This window comes from Populus trichocarpa, chromosome 8 (genome assembly GCF_000002775.5).
Source record: "Populus trichocarpa isolate Nisqually-1 chromosome 8, P.trichocarpa_v4.1, whole genome shotgun sequence".
Classification (NCBI taxonomy): domain Eukaryota; kingdom Viridiplantae; phylum Streptophyta; class Magnoliopsida; order Malpighiales; family Salicaceae; genus Populus; species Populus trichocarpa.
Genome location: NC_037292.2, coordinates 5,634,783 through 5,652,672, shown reverse-complemented (window position 1 = coordinate 5,652,672; position 17,890 = coordinate 5,634,783). Strand labels below are relative to the sequence as shown.

The window sequence follows — 17,890 nt, the reverse complement described above, 5'->3', positions numbered from 1 at the left end:
ATACTACTAGGATGTAATAATTGCAAGGTAGATTGGCAGGTATTAGAAAAATCAGGGATTTTTGTATGGGTTTTAAAAGATCTTTAAAATAAAATAAAATAAAGCTTAGGGATAAGTAAATTTCTTACAAGTTTGGTTGTTTTGCAGATTTCTCTTTTTTTTTTTTAATTTAGAAGAACAAATTTAGAGGTGGGAATTTTCTTTGTTCTTCTTTTTGAATGGTTAGTAGTTTTAAGAAATAAAACTAAAGAAAAAAAAACAACACTTTGATTGATTGCGAGTGCGGTACAAATAGAAATTGATAAAATTCAATTTAGAAAACAAGATACTATACTCCAAAACGTTATTCCCGAAAACCTTGAAAACGTGTGCCTGTCTATCTAAAAGAAAAGTAGGAAATTACCCATCACATCGTCACAAATCACAATAAGTGGGCTGAGAAGCCGAAAACAAACGGCCTCCGGGCCTGTATCAGCCGACTAGAGAGAGAGAGAGAGAGAGGCTCCATTTTATGTTCAATGTATGTTCTTAAGAGGGTAGATGGAAGATCTGTAGGATCTTGGGGTTCCCTTTATTTATTCCATCCATATTGCAGCATGCGTACTGATATAAGGATCCGCTTGACAATTTTATTCTTTTCTAAAAAGAAAAAAGAGAGAGAGAAGAAGAGACAAGACAATTACTGACACCCCACCCTGCTATCCGGAGGCACAGCCATACTTGACTGGAAAAGGAGCAGGGAAGGGAAGCACAGTCTTCAAGGGAAGGGGTTGCTACTTAGCCTTTTGTCCATACAAGTCCATTCAAAGGCAATATTAAATTTACGGTACCAACCCTTCCTCTCTCGCCAGCACCTCAACGTTTACAAATCCTTGCACATTGAAGCGCGAAAACATCTTTTTTGCACGTTCTCCCTGTTGTTATACAACTTTTACCTACGAGACAAAGTTTTTATGCACAGGAGAGAAGGAAACTGCTAGTCGATGTGACTGCTTCCACGTCAAAAAGTGTCAACTAAAGTTCTGTTTTGAACCATAAAGAAACCAGCCAATCTAAATTATTATTATTATTATTTTTTAATCCGAGATGTTCGGGTCAGTTTACGCATACCACAATTAATTTTTAGATTTATTGAACATCCTGCAAGTCCAATAAATAAATAAAACACTATAAAAATAACAAACATATATGCTAAAGTTCAAACCCAAATAACAGAGCAAGAAACCTTGCCTCTGCCGCTTGCTAGAAGCCTCGGTGTCACTCTAAATTTTAATCACTCTAAATTTTAATACAAGCAGAGATTGCGAAGGATGATAATTTAATAGAACGCCACGCATGGGCGTTGAAACATATAATATTTTAGCAAAAAGAATACACGACTGGCCTATTTCTGTCTCAGGGGGGAAAGTGTTTCCGTACATGGAGCCCACCACCCACCCCTTACTTTTTCTTTCGTTTGAAAGTTGCTGTTGACAAGGAAAGGAGAAAATTCAACAACTAATTACAGGATTACCTGATGCTAGATACCTCTAAGGAGTTATATATATACATCTGATGAAACCTCCCACCCATCAAAGCTGCTTTCAATGTCATTTTCTAGTTGCTTGATCTAATCAACAGCATCCCTTCAAACATCCATAATATAGATTCTTATTACAAACGGTTGGCTAGGTACCACCTCATAGCTACTCTCGCAAGATCAAGCAGCAATATTAATTACCAGCTACTACTAATCAAGCACCGTCTCATATAAACTGTTGCTGCTGCTACGTACCATACATACAAAACCTGAAAGATGAAGTTTGGGAAAGAGTTCCGCGTCCAAATGGTGCCTGAATGGCAAGAAGCATACATGGACTATGATTTTCTCAAGACCCTTTTGAAAGAGGTACAGAGTTTCCAGCTAAGAACCAGGCCACCCGCAGCCAATCCAGTAGGCCTAAAAAGAAAGCTCTCACTATATAGAGCTTTCAGTGGCCTGACACAAAGGACTAGTGACTACACCTCTAAGAGCCCTTCTTCTCCTGATATTGAAAAACAACCTATTTTGGTGAATTCTGTGAACCTCGATGGATCTCAAATCTACCAGACTTCATTTCTTATGCCTACTGTCGAAGGAGGAGAATATGAGCTTTTGTTTTTCAGGAGGCTTGATGACGAGTTCAATAAAGTGGACAAGTTTTACAGGTCTAAAGTGGAAGAGGTATTGAAAGAGGCTGCAATGTTGAATAAGCAAATGGATGCTTTGATTGCTTTCAGGATAAAAGTGGAGAATCCCACTGGGTGGTCTGATAGAACTGCAGATATGACTCGCCTTGCTTCAGATGTTGCAGCTTCTACTGCTGCATTGGCAGCTTCCACTCCATCTGGAGCTAGATCAAGCAGTAAGTTCCCCTAATTGTGACTACATCTATTACCAGTGAGCCTTCAAAAGCATTTTTTTTTTTGAATTTCAATAATCTTTCTTAAATTTGCTAATTTATTTGAAAATCCTTCCGCTTAATGTGCAGGAAGAGGTCTACAGGTAATGGATGTGATTGATGAAGGGCAAAGCATGCACGAGCGATCAAATGAATCAAACCATGATAAAGTAGAGAAGGAAAGCGATAACACTGGCCAGAAGGAAGTACAGAAGCCAAAGAACATGATCAGAACCTTTAGGCCAGCTCCACTGGAGATCCTAAACAACGTGAAGATTAACAACACACTGGCGACACCTCGCTCTACCATAAAAAACTTCCTTAAAGTTCCCCAACAAACCGAACTGAGATTCACAAGGGAAAATCTTAGGAAAGTCGAAGAACAACTGAAGGGTGCTTTTGTTGAATTTTACCACAAGCTTCGCCTTCTTAAGAGCTACAACTTCTTGAATACGTTGGCATTTTCAAAAATTATGAAGAAGTACGATAAGGTATATAAATCATCCCTCGAGAATCCAGATTTTGTCTCCCATAACTTATATTTTAATCCACAGGAGAGTTTGAATTTTTTCCCCTATTCGCTTTGCATAATTCTGGCAGATTACCACAAGAAATGCAACTAAATATTACATGAAAATGGTGGATAGCTCCTACTTTGGAAGCTCTGATGAGGTGAGCTTAGGTTCCGTTTCATAATGTTGAAGGATACATTCAATATATATGCTTTTAATCCAAGTACATTTGCTTATCGAGGATTCATTCTGTTGATCAATGCCTTATTTAACTTGCAATATACATTCCATCACAGGTTACCAAGCTTATGGAAAGGGTTGAGGCAACATTCATTAAGCATTTCTCAAACTCAAATCGCAGCAAAGGCATGCGCGTTTTAAGACCAAAAGCAAAAAAAGAGAGACATAGAACAACATTTTATATGGGTAAGATACTAATTAGGATTTGGTTTACAACATGATTTCACGCAATTTAGTGTAAAAAAGCTGTCTTCTTTAGATTCTAGATCTTTTCAGGGTTGTTATTAACTAGTTGATAACTCTGAGAAAATTTTCAGGTTTCTTTTCTGGCTGCACAATCGCTCTGCTGATAGCCCTTGTTTTAATCGTGCATGTCCGCAAAATCATGAATGAGACAGGAAGAATCTTATACATGGAAACAATGTTTCCTCTTTACAGGTAACACTATTTTTCTTTCAGCATAGCGTCTACAATTGCTTTCTACTTCTATCACTCAGTTCAACCTGAACAACCTTATCCCAAAATTTCGTTTGACAACCTATGCTTGCAGTTTGTTTGGATTGATTGTTCTACACCTGCTCATGTATGCTGCTAATATATACTTTTGGAGGCGCTACCGAGTGAATTACTCCTTCATTTTTGGTTTCAAACAAGGAACCGAACTGGGCTACAGACAAGTGCTTCTTTTCAGTTTTGGAATTGCGGTACTAGCTCTATGCAGTGTGCTCTTAAACCTTGACATGGAGATGGACCCTAAAACGAAAGATTACAGGGCGTTCACAGAACTTCTCCCTCTGAATGTGCTAATAGTAAGATTCTTACAAATACTCGTTTTTTTCCCCTTTATTCTCTCTCGTTTTCCCCTTCCACCTTCCATTTTTCGCGATTAAACTGATATTTTGCTTTCCCTGCAGTTCCTCCTCGTCATATTGCTCTTGCCATTCAACATGTTTTATCGCTCAGCTCGCTTCTTCCTCCTCACATGTGTCTTTCACTGTATTGCTGCTCCTCTCTACAAGGTGAAAATTGGTGGCAGACAATCACAAAATGTAGATATGGAAGCTGGATTTTTCGAACTAATTTTCTTGTAAAAATTTTCTTCTGCAGGTAACACTCCCTGATTTCTTCTTGGCAGACCAACTAACTAGCCAGGTGAGTTATCAGCCTAGGCTGTACTTCGGTAGTTCAAAAACCTGTTTTTCAGAAGTAATAGAAAGCATCATTATATTGATGCAGGTTCAATCTCTTAGAAGCCTGGAGTTCTACATTTGCTATTATGGTTGGGGAGACTATAAACACAGACAGAACACTTGCAGAGGCAACACCGTCTTCAAAACTTTCTCATTCATTGTTGCTGTGATTCCGTACTGGTCTCGCCTTCTTCAGGTTTGCAAGCAGCTAGCCTGGTTGTCTGTGTGTCTAACATGCCTAGCTTTTTAAAACTTTCAAACACAATCTTTTGATTGAAACGTGGGAGCAACGACCACCAATAGAAATCACGTATCAACAAGTTTTCCTCCTTGTTTCAGTGCCTCCGACGCCTATTTGAAGAGAAAGATCCAATGCAAGGATATAATGGATTGAAGTATTTTTTGACAATAGTAGCTGTTTGCTTGAGGACAGCTTACAGCCTTAACAAAGGAGTTAGTTGGAGAGCAATAGCATGGATTTTCTCAGCCATTGCAACAATATTTAGCACGTATTGGGATCTTGTTTTTGACTGGGGGCTACTTCAGCGTCATTCTAAGAATCGATGGCTGAGAGACAAACTCCTTGTCCCTCACAGATCTGTGTATTTTGGAGCCATGGTACGTAGCTAAAGGAAAGAAGAGCAGAAAGGGAAAGAAAGAGACCTAAATTTGATAAATATCAACTTGTCATAAAATTAAATCGCTCCTAACAGTAACCTTCACTTGATTTACAGGTCTTGAATGTATTGCTGAGATTTGCTTGGCTGCAAACAGTATTGGACTTCGGGATTACTTCCTTGCACAAAGAAACCACGATTGCCCTTGTGGCCAGCCTTGAGATCTTTCGCCGCGGCATGTGGAATTTCTTTAGGTAACAAAAATCTTACGTGTATGTGAAAAATTCAAGATCCGTAATTAACAAGAATCTCTAAATCTTTTGGTTGAATTGTCGGTCAGGTTGGAAAATGAACATTTGAACAACGTAGGAAAATATCGCGCGTTTAAGTCTGTGCCTTTACCTTTCAACTACGTAGAAGATGATGACAGCGATGACTGAACCACGCTGCAACCTTTCAACTACGTAGAAGATGATGACAGCGATGACTGAACCACGCTGCAACATTTGACAAGGAAGAAAACAAGATGAAGCAAAATAAGAAAAGAACTCTAGCGGTGGCAGAGGGATCTAGATTGCATTTCTTGAAAAAATGTTACAAAAAGAGGTCTGGATTCGATACCTGTTTGGAGCGTAGATTATCTTTCTGCAAGTGTGGTCGTATTCTTTGATTTACTTTTAATAAAGTCCAAGATTGTAAAGCAATGCCATCCATGTTTGTCAAAATGACATTTTTTCCATTTTATATAAAAGTGGACCAATTCTTTCCGCGTCGGAAACTGTACGGATAGTACATTTAGCAAGTCGCATGCAAAGGTACTTGTCGATTTTCCACAAACGGAAGCTCTGATAAATTCAAATCATGAAGGCTCTTCTTTCCACGAACCTTCAGCTAGCTACGGTAACTTTTCACTCATCTTCAAATTCGTGTCCTCTCTTTTACATCTCCCTTGCATACCCTCCTAATCAATCTAAACATCTGAAAATGCCTTCGCCAGTGCTCGAGAGATAATCCATTGCGAGCAAGAGAACAAATCAGAGATTCGTTGAAGTAGATTCTCATGTCATGATTCTTCAAGGCATTGATAAACTTTGAACCCTTTTCATATCTTGCTCTTTGAAGTGTACCACAAGAGAAGATGAACTCTGAAGCCTTTTCATATCCTCGAGGAGCCTTAAAGAACAAATTAATAAATCTACTCAATTACTGCTTTTCAATTTGTAAAAACAATTTTTCATCCTGACCACTTTTCAGGCGAACTGTTTCTTCAAATTGCCGCGAGTATATGTGGTTAGGGTAGCTTAATCCCGCTTATTTTAGAAAAGGCACCATTCCCCATCAAGGAAATCAAAAGGTGTTGGCAGTGCACATCATCCTCAAAGCAATATCATTTCCTCATGGAAGTAATGTCGAATACAATGATTGCTCATCTTCATGATCAGTCATGCTTGTTGATCAACAGAATAAAGTCGTATTTGATGCTTAGTCATCCTTGTCACCATCGGTATCGTAGTAAGTGAAAGGAAGAGGGACTGACTTGAATGCTCGATACTTTCCAACGTTGTTCAAGTGCTCATTCTCCAACCTGATGGAATTTGACCCATTTCTCAAAACACGAATTACACATTAAAAATCACTGGAGAAGACTTCACTTAAGACAGTTTTTTAGCCCGCTAAGGTGTCAAGACTTGTATCATTGTATTCTACAGGCAACTTCCATTACCACAGTGCTTTAGCGACAGACAGGTGTTGGGACAGTTTAGAGGAACACAGGAGAACTCAAATGATTTAGAGTTTAATTCTTGATCCTAAGTAAATGGAGTTGGCTACTAAAATTAGTTTTTATCCAGAGCCATATCGATTAGTGAATAGATGATACATGAACTCCACGAATGCCTATCATAATATCAAGAGTGACAATTACCTAACCATCTAGTAGGTGACCGAGTGGTAAGAGTTTGGGATCAAGAGGTTTGCTTTCCTTATGGTCTCAAGTTCAAGTCATGTGGTTGCTAATATAATGGTCACTAGAGGTTTATATAATCGTTAATTTCAGGGCCCATGAGATTAATCGAGGTACGCGCAAATTGGCCCGGACACCCTCGTTAATAAAAAAGAAAAGAAAAAGAGAGTGACTGTTACCTGAAGAAGCTCCAAATACCGCGGCGGATGATCTCTAGGCATGAAATTATAGTTCACGCGGCCATTTTGTGAATACTCTGCAAATTAAATTCTATGACCAATTGCATCCAAGCAAGCCTCAGAACTACATTCATTATCTGTGATGAAACCTCATTAACATATTGGATCAGCAGCAAGTCAGAAACTGCAAAATTATGCCACATGTTTTAGTACTTGACCTTACAATAGCTGCAAAGTAGACACTTTTATGTGAAATCACAAGTTTGTCTCTCAAAAAAGCATTCTTTGATTTTCTTCTCAAAAGCCCCCAATCTACTGCAATATCCCAGTATGTGTTCACAATTACTGCAACAGCTGAGCTGATCAATGCAAATACCATCCATGTCCTTCCCTTTTTTAGTTCATAAGCGGTTCTAATTAGAACTGCAATAATCGTCAAGAAGTATTTCAAACCATTATATCCGTGCACTGCATCTTTCTCTTCACACAATCGACGGAGACACTACAAATTATATGCATCATATGTTAGTATATTTTCTAATAGCTAGTGATTCATTTAAGAAGGCTACTTCAAACGTTTTTTCTTGTCATTTTGAATTTTAATAAAGGACTGAAATGGAATTGAAGTAAGAAGTTTAGTCAATAGAAAGGTCTTTGTCCTCGTTTTGTGCATTGGTGCATGGGCAGAGGGTATTCATAGTCCTTTTTGTTTGCACTGTGATTATGCAAACACAAGGTGAATGGTTAATTGGATTTGCTGCACCTCTGGTGTTTAAATCAAAGATATCACGGTTAGCAATTGCAACTAAAAAGTAAAAGCCCTCAGTTCTTTATTGCTAGTAATGTTCTAGTTTCACCAATCCCACCAACTCCAGAACAGCATGTTTTCTTTTCAGAGTTGGCCCAGGTGACTGGTTGGGAATTCGAAACACGGAACTGAAACAGAACAGTAGTCAATGGCACAATTTTATCTTGAGCAGGCAAGTTCCAAAAATTATTAGAATGGAAATTCTTAAGAGTGAACTATCACACAATGAAAAATATTTGTTGTTCAATGGCCCACTTTGATTATGAAAAAATGAGGACCTTTCCCGGTCAAAGCTGCAGCTGAGACATCATTGAAATGCTAAATTTATAGTAATCAGGAGTCTTTTCTAGTTGTCCCAGCTGCAAAACTGACATATTTAATGTGAAAATCTCATTTTATTAACTTAGTGAACTCTTATAATCCTCTCAAATAAACTAATGCCAGAACAAATGTATTCCAAGAGACTCATCGGTCCACGCACACTTTTCTCAAATGTTTGATTTGATACTTTATCACCATTAATACTATCGAAAATTATATCACAGGATGCGGCCAAAGTTTGGACATGAGAAACGAGTAGAGAAAAGAAGCGTTACCTGCAGAAGGCGGAGCCAGAATGGTACTACAGCAACAACAAAATAGAAAGCATTATAGGCACCATGGCTATGACATTTGTTTTGCCTCCTGGAGTATTCCCCTAAACCATAATAGCAAATGTACAACTCGATACTTCTTATTGCTTGGACCTGAGGGGTCAAACAGAGGAAAACATACCATCAATATGTAAGACTTGTAACGTTTACTCATCGTTGCATGAAATTTTTCTGTAAGACATTAACCTGGCTGGTAACGTGGTCTGCCAAGAAAAAATCTGCAAGTCTAACCTGCAAACGTTTTCTGTCAAGAAACTTTTCCATCTCACCTTAGTTATATCATCTATTTATTGATGTTTAAAGCCTTTCAACTTTGTTTACCTTGTAAAGCGGCGCACAAATACAGCGGAACAAACACTGAACAAAGAAGAAACGACTTGAACGATATATGATGTTGAAAGGGCAGAAGATGATGGCAAGAACAACCTATATACAGAAATACGTGTATGGAGTTATACAAACTTTAAGTCTTCAAACTATTATCCCGTTTACAATGAAACCATAGTGTAATGCAAAATATCAAGTAATTTCCAAGGAGCAGTAGCTTGTCCGCTACATCTCGTGTAGAACATTTTAATAAAAGAAGCTGTAGCTTCTAGTAGAATCTTACGGTGACTAAGCCCAAAGGAACGAGTTCGGTGATTGTTTTGTAATTTGAAGCTTTAGAACCCAAATCCAAGTGTAAATTTGCCAGGAAGCTGGATAGTGCAAGTACTGCAAGACCAGTGCCCAAAAGGAAAACGTCTCGATGTCCCAGCTCAGTTCCTTGCTTGAAACCAAATATAAATGGGTAATTAACCCGATACTGCCTCCAGAAGTATATGTTTGCCGAATAAATGAGTATATGCAGGACTATAAAAGCAAATAAGCTGCATAAAAACATAGCCTGGCTAAATATTTCTTGAAAATTTTCATCTGATCGGTTAAAAATGTAAATCTTCATGGAGGTTTATGGCTGTCACTTGCCTGTAAAGTGGGAAAATGTTGACCATGTATGAGGCACCTTCAGCCTTATCCATAAGCTTTCGAGCTTGTATTCTCAAAACAACAGCAATCAGAAGTGCAATTGAGCAACCAGAAAAGAATCCTGAAAATAACAGCAAGAAATCTGAATAAATCAGTGCAGGCCACAGAACCATGACACCTAGTCCAAGATGTCACCCCGACCTTGCAAATCCATTACAAACTCAATGTCATCTTGGTACATAGGTATGATGTGACATCTTTCAGTTACTACTGTTTACTTGCCTGAAAAGAATGTTACACTGTGCTTTTCCCTTTTTGCTTTTGGCCGCAAAGAGTCCATACCTTCCCTCCGATTTGAGTTTGCAAAATGCTTGATGAAGGTAGCCTCCAACCTTTCAAGGAGACCATTCACCTATAATAACTCAAGATCATCAACTAGTTTGCAGTCCCCCCCCCCCCCCTCCCCTATCAAATTTTCCAGATTGTTGGAGAAGAAAAGATGTTCTTATAGAGAGAGACTTTACTAAATTCAGAATTTGAACTGGGAGAACACTGATTTAATTGAAATGTAGCTCAAGTGCAGGGGAAATATTTTGTTCATTGTCAATGTGTAAAATGAAAACAAGTATCCTAAATACAATATGTCCAACTTCTGTGATCTTACAACTGGAAGATGGATGAAACAACGTACCTCATCAGAGTTGCCGAGGCAGGAGTTGTCCAATGTTTTCATGTATGATCTAGAAGCTCTCCTTGATGAGATCTGAACTATTGCGAATAAATCATTAAGCAAAGGAATTTAAGCAAGAATATAGTTTAAAACTGCTGAGAATATGTTTTCCCGCCTCCCGCCTTCCAATCCCCTTAAATAGAACAAAGAAAAAGAAAAATGCAGAACGAAATTCTTCCTCTTGACCTGTGGTCAATGTAGGTTGATAAGTACTTGGAAATGTGGAAATGTAAGAGAAGATTAAATCCTTTTAGGTAAAATTCTTGACCTTTTCATACTTCTTCATGATCTTTGAAAATGCTGCAAGGTTCATATAACTGGTTCGACCATTTGCAAAACAAATAAACACACAATAAGTACAAAAACATCATTCAAGAGTAGAATTTGTGCAAATCATTGAAAAACTTCCACCTGTAGTGCTTTAGAAGAAGAAGTTTCTGGTAGAATTCGATTAGTGCAACTCTCAGTCGCTCTTCAACTTTCTTCAGTTCCTCTTTCTTGAAGCTCAGCTCTTCTTCTTTTGAGTCCTTAAAGACACCTTTTATGGTTGCTAGTGGAGATTTAAAAGTGTTGTTAATCTTCACGCGCTCAAGGATTTTCAAAGGATCTTCGTTGTAGTCAGTGAGGTTGTCCTTCTCTTGGTGAGCATTACCATGATCTCTGGCTTGCACTTCAATTACTTCTGGACCACGAGTAGACTCTTCTTGGTTACAATCAGTTCTTCTATCCAGTTCACTGGTCAATTCCATATGCTCCCTTCCTGCATATTGGCACAAAATTAGAAATCTAAACTTCTCAAGGGTAGGAAGTTATTGTAACTGTGATCACAGGATCAGAGATGCATCACCACTCTGTTCATAAGAGGATTTCTCCAGCTGAAAATCGTTACTAATCTCAACTCCGTGTTCAACATTCATATCCTCCACTCCTGCAAATAATATTGCACATAATACTGAACTACATACCTTATTAGAATTATATTTGAATTTGCAAGTGTCATAATGATTTGAGTCATATAGATAACTTAGATATAATTTCAAATCCAAGATCACAATATCTTGGTCCATCGATAAACTCAGTCAAGATTTTAAACTCAGGCTACGAAAAATCCTTCAGTTATTAGCTACTTCCCAAATTCTGCTCTTTAACCAACTTAAAACAACTAAAATAATTCTGGTTTGTTTTTCTGATCTTTCAAAGGCTTCTTTGAAACTCAACTACCACTGTGTATGCTCTCATACCTGAAGTTGTATCTCTGCTTGGACTCTTCAAGGGGTTTGTGGTAGCGACACCAGTTGTATCACTTTTCCTCGCATCAGAGCCGTCAAAATGAGGGTTATCCACCTTGATCCGCAAGGCAATCAAGGCATCCATTTGCTTATTCAGCAAAAATGCTTCATGCTTCATCTCCTCGGACTTATCCTTGTAAAATGTGTTAACGTTGTTGAGTTCTTCATCAAGTTTCTTAAAGAACTTCGCCTCTATTTCGCCTCCTTCTTCAGACTCCCTCAGGAACTCAGTCTTATAATATAACTTTCTAGAACCCTCTTCAGGCGACGCGTTAACATCTATAACTTGGTCCTCAATATCGCCTTTACTGGAGAGATTGGTAGATTGCGGGTTTAGTCCACTGAAGTGTCTATGCGAAGTTAATTTGTGCTGCATTGCTGCTCTCAAAGGTGTCGAGGGCTGCCTGCTTTGCTTGTACTGCAAGATCTCTCCCAATATTCTTTTAAGACCATTATAATCCATATAAGCACCAGTCCATTCTGGCACCTTTTGTTGCTTGAAATGCTTTCCGAACTTCATCTTTCGCTGATCTCTTCCAAATTCACCTTCACTTTCTTAATTATCTGTATTCGAAATTCAGCAAAACAGATTTAGGAAGAAGAAGAAGAAGAAGAAGAAACTCTCTGGATTTATCTCTTAGCTTTAGATTGGCTAAACATAAATTAGTGAAGAATTACAAACTGATTCGACAACAATTGAAACACATTCGTTGATTACTTCAAGAAACAATCATGATAAGCTAGCTAGCCAAAATAGTTTCTGAAAAAAAAAACAGCAGAGAGAGAGAGAGAGATTGAATACTATTAGTTGATAATTACCTTTCTATCTTTTGATGAAACAAGAATGAAGCCGGATGGAATTATCCAGACTCAGCATCAACACTGCCATTGAAGATTTCTTAAGTGTGTACATCTCTATCTCGATCTCTCTCTTCATGCAGAGGTGCCATCTTATAGGTGCCCTATAAAAGCTGCCCTCTGTTACACTCAAGTTAGTTATGCTAAAAAAAATCCGATGCTCCAAATACCAATGCACTCGTCTTGTTTCAAGCGATCAGACCCGTGATTTTGAAATACAGTGGACGCGACCTCACATGATTGGCTAAAACCAAAGCGGAGAATGTATGAAGCATACACATGGAACAGAACCCCATAGTATATTATTATATTATTTCGGTGCAGTATGATTTCCGCTAGTGGCTTGACACGTGTATTTCGCGGCTCGCTTAGAATGTGAAACGTCTCTTAAGAGGGAGAACGGTGCTGCAGTCGGGAGCATTTTATAGAACTGAGACCGCTTTTTTCGACCGTCTCGCTTTGAGGAGAAATACATGTCAGAGATTGGGATAACTCCAGTCAATCTTCTTAGATGCAGCAGCTGCCTTGCATGTGTTGTATGGTGTGTACAGGATTATATCTCCCTTGAATTGCTCTGTGTGTGCGTGTATATATAAAATTAATTTTTAACTGTGAAGGTTAAGAAAAACTTAAGCTTAACTCAATTAATCTTTAGAAGTATTAAAATTAATGACCATATAAGTTTTTAGTAGCCTTGAAGTTTATAATATTTAAATTGCTACTATATATATTTTAATGTGTGCTAGGTCAATCCTCCACATTTCTACTATGTGCTACCTGTTATCGATATATTTTTAATTTTTTGGCTTGATTTTTACCTTTTATGTGCTTGTTTGTGCTATTATTATTATACATACATAAAGCTAAAACATGTGGGAAAATCAATGTTCATCAATACTCATTGTATTATGGATTGTAATAGTGCTAAAAAGGGGTATTGTTCACCAAGACTCATTACATTATGGATTGCACAATTTGTGGGGGCATTGTGTGTTGCAGCCCCAAGCACAGACACTTGGCCCAAGGGCAGTCCATTCCTAGCCACGAAAGTTTCAAAGCTGTAGGGGGAGGGGTTACGCCCCAGGTTGCGGACACTTGGTGATTGGGTTGTCATGCCCTGGCGTCGAGGCCATACCCGCGAGCTGGCTGCCCAACCAAGCTAGCGGGGTCTGCTGGCAAGACCCCCTTATGTTGGGTGAGGCGTCGAAACCCAACTATCTTGGATCCGGACGCAAACCTCAAACCCAAAACAAACACTCCCGGGCCTGGCCATGAAAGGCCTAAACCTCAACCCTATTAGGTCCGGCCACGGACCCATCCCCCTACCGTCTTGGCTCATGACAGCAAAGAACCCACACCCAAACGCTCTTGGGTCCGGACATGGACCCAGCCCCCAACCCCCTTGGGTCCGCACTTCGACCCCACCCCAACCCCTTTGGGGTCTGAACTGGGAAGGACCTAGACTCCTTAGGTCCGAACATGGACCCAACCCCCTACCCTATTTGGTCCACACTTCGACCCAAACCCAACCCATTTGGGTTGTGGATAAGGAAGGGCCCACACCCAAACCCATTTGGGTCATGACTAAAGCCTGAGTGGCTAGGGTAGCCCTTACGCCACATGGTGCAAGGGCAACCCAAACACCAGGTTTCCGCTTCTCATTGTTATTATAATATTATTACTTATAATAAAAATTCTAATATTCATACCACAAGTTATAATATTTTTAGTATTCATAGTATTAATTATAAATAGAATAATAATATTTATAGCACAAATAATACTATTTTTTATATTAATATTGTAAATTTTAATAAAAATAATAATATTGTTAATGCAAATACTATTCATTATAATAAAATAATAATATTTGTAACACCAATTATACTATTTTTAAGAGTAATACTTTGAATTATAAGGAAAATTAAAATATTTATAACACAAATTATACTATTTTTACTATTAATACTTTTAATTATAATAAAAATTAAAATATTTATAACACAAATAATACTATTTTTTATATTAATACAGCCGCCCTCATCGCCACGTGGCGCTAGAGCAGTGCAAGACCCATTGAGCTGGGGTTATGACGCTAGACCCAAGACAATCGGGCTCTGCCTCAGACCCAAGATCATCGGGCCATTTGCCATGACCCAAATGTGTTGGCTCACCCCAAGCCACCCCCTATCACCATGTGGTGCTTGGGTCTATACGTGGGGTTGGTGCCTCCTGACTCACCCAAGCACTCCCAAGCGCCACATGGCAGACCCGAGCGCCACCTGGCGCTTGGGCCATGGCAAAAGGCCAATTGGCTATTGGAGCCTCAACACCACGTGGCGCTCGGTTAGCCCCAACGCCACATGGCGCAAGAGCAACCCAAACGCCAGGTTTTCGCTTCTCATTGTTATTATAATATTATTACTTCTAATAAAAATATTAATATTTATACCACAACTGATAATATTTTTAATATTCTTGCTATTAATTATAAATAAAATAATAATATTTATAGTTCAAATAATACTATTTTTTATATGAATATTTTAAATTTAAATTTAAAATATTCATATAAAAAATAGTATTATTTGAACTATAAATATTATTATTTAATGCAAATACTATTCATTATAATAAAATAATAATATTGGTAACACCAATTATACTATTTTTAAGAGTAATATTTTCAATTATAAGAAAAATTAAAATATTTATAACACAAATTATACTATTTTTGATATGAATACTTTTAATTAAAATTAAAATTAAAATATTTATAACATAAATAATACTATTTTTTATAGTAATACTTTTAATTATAATAAAAATTAACATATGTAAAATCCTTCATCAAGACCCAATAGAAGTGGGTCATGCAAGACCCATTGGGCTGGGGTTATAACGTCGGACCCCAGACAATCGGGTCCTGCCTTAGACCCAAGATAATCGAGCCCTTTGTCATGATCCAAATGTGTTGGCTCACCCCAAGACCTCATCGCCACGTGGCGTTCGGGTTTGTACGTGGGGTTGGCGCGCCCTGGCTCACCCAAACACTCTCAAGCGCAACATGGCGCTCAGTTCTGGTTGATAGGGAAGGGTCGTCTTATCGCCACATGGTGCTAGGGCAGTGCAAGACCCATTGAGTTGGGGTATAACGCCAGACCCAAGACAATCGAGCCCTGCCTCAGACCCAAGATAATCGGGCCCTTTGTCATGACCCAAATGTGCTGGCTCACCCCAAGCCAGCTGCATCACCACGTGGCGCTCGGGTGGGGTTGGCGCGCCCTAGCTCACCCAAGCACTCATAAATGCCACTTGGCGCTTGGTTTTGATTGCTAGGGAAGGATTGCCCTAGTGCCACGTGGCGCAAGGACAGACCAGACGCCACGTGGCGCTAGGGCAAACCAAACGCCAGGTATCCGCTTCCTATTGTTATTATAATATTATTACGTATAATAAAGATTATATGATTTGTCTTATAATCATTTTTATTTTTATTATAATTAAAAGTATTAATATTAAAAATTATATTATTTGTTATAATTATTTTTATTTTTATTTTTATTATAATTAAAAGTTTGTGGGTCTGGACGCGTTCACGTCCACCCGTGCACACCCACCCCGAAGTTGGGCCTGGACGCGTCCCCGCCCAATCCCAAGTTGGGTCTTTCCTCACAAAAAACTATGGATTGCTACAAATCATTCTATTACTTATAACACAATTTTTTTATCATCATGGAATATTAGCTCAATCACACCTTTAGTTTTTATTACTTATCTAACACTAATTCATAATTATAATACTATCAAGTATATTTATTTCATAGCTCGTGGCATCACGCGAGCATATCATCTCGTCATGAATATTTATTGTAGCTAATAAGAAAATTGGGCGACGCCGGAAACTAGGGGTGAGCAAAACCGGTTCGGTTCGGTTTTTAACTAAAAAACTAACCAAAATCAAATTTTAAAAAACTTAAAAATTCAAACCGAAACCGGTTCGAACCGACCGGTTTCGGTTCGGTTCGGTTCGGTTCGGTTTTTTTAATAGAAAAACCGGAAAACCTGTCTCTCTGAAGTCGGGGCCTTTCTAGCCCCCTCGGTTCCTCCATTTTTAAGCTAAACAAGCTTGCTTCTCAATTAACCACCACAACAACAAGACATCCTACAGAATGATCGAATTTAATTTATAAAAAAAAAAATAGAAATTTACATGCTAAAAGCGAAGAAGAAGATAAAGTGAAACATGTATCCTTGGATTCAAATGATGGCGCTTGGATCCAGAAACAAATGCAACTTCCTTAGCAAAACTCCAAGCTTCCTCTCCTCTCTGTGGATTCAAGTGGAAGGAATGTCCAAAGCCAAACAAGTAGATCTAGCTAGTGAAGGAATTGCAGCTGCAGCGTTTCAAAAACATGAAGTGGAGTGCTTTACAAACCCCCCATAACAAATGACGAATGCCTTCCTGCTTTTTCTTTTTGTGTCTTTTTTGCTAAATCTGGAGTTGGACTCAAGGTTGGGTGTGACCGTGTGAGGGAGGGACGAGAGGGATGTGGCTGACTGGGTTTGAAGATGAAGATGGTGAGAGAGGGATGTGGCTGGCTGTGGTCCTGTAGATGAAGATGGATTGATTTTGTTACAGATGTGAAATTGTGAATTGTGAGTTGAGGGAGCGGCTCAGGAGCAAGGAGAAGGACGGCTAGGGTTAAGAAAGATAACGCGTTTTTTTTTGTATTTATACTATAGTACCCCTTAAACCGAACCGGTTCGGTTCGGTTGGGGTTTTTCCGGTTTCAGGTTTCTGAAACCGAAACCGAACCGAACCGAAAATTTTTACAAAAATTTTAATCGGTTTAATTTTGTTTTTTTTTTCCGGTTCGGTTTTTTCGGTTATTTTTTTCTCGGTTTTCTCGGTTTAATCGGTTTTTCGGTTTTTTTGCTCACCCCTACCGGAAACTTTCTTGCTTTCTCGGTCTTGAGTTCAGCCCAGCCCTGCCTTTAAGAATCATCAACTCTCAACATCCTTGCAAGGTTTGTGCGTTGTGAACAGTCAACGGTGACATCAAATCGCTCTTTTAAGAAACTAATCACTTTCAATTTTAAAAGTGTATGGAATTGTCAAGATATTAGATTTTAGAAGACGAAAAACACGGTATAAAAGTGTTCAAAAATTTTGGATATGGAATGCTTTCACTTTAAATATGAACATTACCAAAATATTAAAAGATCCAATACTTTTCTTATTATTAAGCTAGGCCCTAGATCCCCACTCCAAATAACATTAGTTCATGTCCCAATTTGTACTATAAATAAGCCCACATGTCTGGTTAGATTAATTATTCCAGCTATGTGTCATCATTAAAACGTGGGGGCCTGCCTCTGTTTCTTCTCCTTCCTTCCTTCCATCTGCAGCCAAGACATAAAAAAGAAAAACAAGAATATGCAGTAACGACTAGATCAGAGAT

General features: G+C 38.6%; 2 protein-coding genes across 5 annotated transcripts; one reads left to right on the top strand and one right to left on the bottom strand.

The window, feature by feature from the left end:
• The first annotated feature begins 1,561 nt into the window (after positions 1–1,561).
• On the top strand, positions 1,562–5,746 carry LOC7460709 (phosphate transporter PHO1 homolog 3). 3 transcript variants are annotated; one of them, XM_052454837.1, is made up of 13 exons: positions 1,562–2,384; positions 2,511–2,911; positions 3,021–3,092; positions 3,229–3,358; positions 3,490–3,610; positions 3,723–3,981; positions 4,087–4,191; positions 4,280–4,324; positions 4,409–4,558; positions 4,702–4,980; positions 5,097–5,233; positions 5,320–5,381; positions 5,433–5,746. In XM_052454837.1, the coding sequence occupies exons 1-13, from the start codon at positions 1,796–1,798 to the stop codon at positions 5,468–5,470; spliced, it is 2,388 nt and encodes a 795-aa protein (XP_052310797.1). In that variant the 5' UTR covers positions 1,562–1,795; the 3' UTR covers positions 5,471–5,746. The 3 variants fall into 3 exon arrangements, with proteins under 3 accessions (XP_052310797.1, XP_052310796.1, XP_002312260.1); XM_052454836.1 differs by having other exon boundaries at positions 5,320–5,432; positions 5,484–5,746; XM_002312224.3 differs by having other exon boundaries at positions 5,320–5,746.
• LOC18101451 (phosphate transporter PHO1 homolog 10) lies at positions 5,318–12,849 on the bottom strand. 2 transcript variants are annotated; one of them, XR_002983220.2, is made up of 15 exons: positions 12,387–12,849; positions 11,520–12,131; positions 11,126–11,206; positions 10,690–11,038; positions 10,547–10,595; positions 10,240–10,311; positions 9,831–9,960; positions 9,549–9,669; positions 9,193–9,451; positions 8,904–9,008; positions 8,769–8,813; positions 8,526–8,675; positions 7,345–7,623; positions 7,122–7,258; positions 5,318–6,564 (listed from the first exon to the last, which is right to left on the bottom strand). XR_002983220.2 is itself a non-coding variant. In XM_024606573.2 (13 exons), exons 2-13 carry the CDS (start codon positions 12,085–12,087, stop codon positions 7,288–7,290), a joined length of 2,265 nt encoding a protein of 754 aa, XP_024462341.2. In that variant the 5' UTR covers positions 12,088–12,131; positions 12,387–12,849; the 3' UTR covers positions 7,228–7,287. The 2 variants fall into 2 exon arrangements, 1 of the variants encoding a protein (XP_024462341.2); XM_024606573.2 differs by lacking the exon at positions 5,318–6,564 and having other exon boundaries at positions 7,228–7,623.
• Between the last annotated feature and the right edge of the window lie 5,041 nt (positions 12,850–17,890).

Excerpts from the sequence above, each read along its gene's own strand:
- LOC7460709 (XM_052454837.1), top strand. The coding sequence starts at position 1,796 with ATGAAGTTTGGGAAAGAGTTCCGCGTCCAAATGGTGCCTGAATGGCAA. Across the intron at positions 3,982-4,086 it reads TCCCTCTGAATGTGCTAATA|TTCCTCCTCGTCATATTGCT; the intron begins GTAAGATTCTTA and ends CTTTCCCTGCAG. Across the intron at positions 4,325-4,408 it reads CAGACCAACTAACTAGCCAG|GTTCAATCTCTTAGAAGCCT; the intron begins GTGAGTTATCAG and ends ATATTGATGCAG.
- LOC18101451 (XM_024606573.2), bottom strand. The coding sequence starts at position 12,087 with ATGAAGTTCGGAAAGCATTTCAAGCAACAAAAGGTGCCAGAATGGACT. Across the intron at positions 9,961-10,239 it reads GCCTCGGCAACTCTGATGAG|GTGAATGGTCTCCTTGAAAG; the intron begins GTACGTTGTTTC and ends GAGTTATTATAG. Across the intron at positions 9,452-9,548 it reads AACATTTTCCCACTTTACAG|CTTATTTGCTTTTATAGTCC; the intron begins GCAAGTGACAGC and ends GTTTTTATGCAG.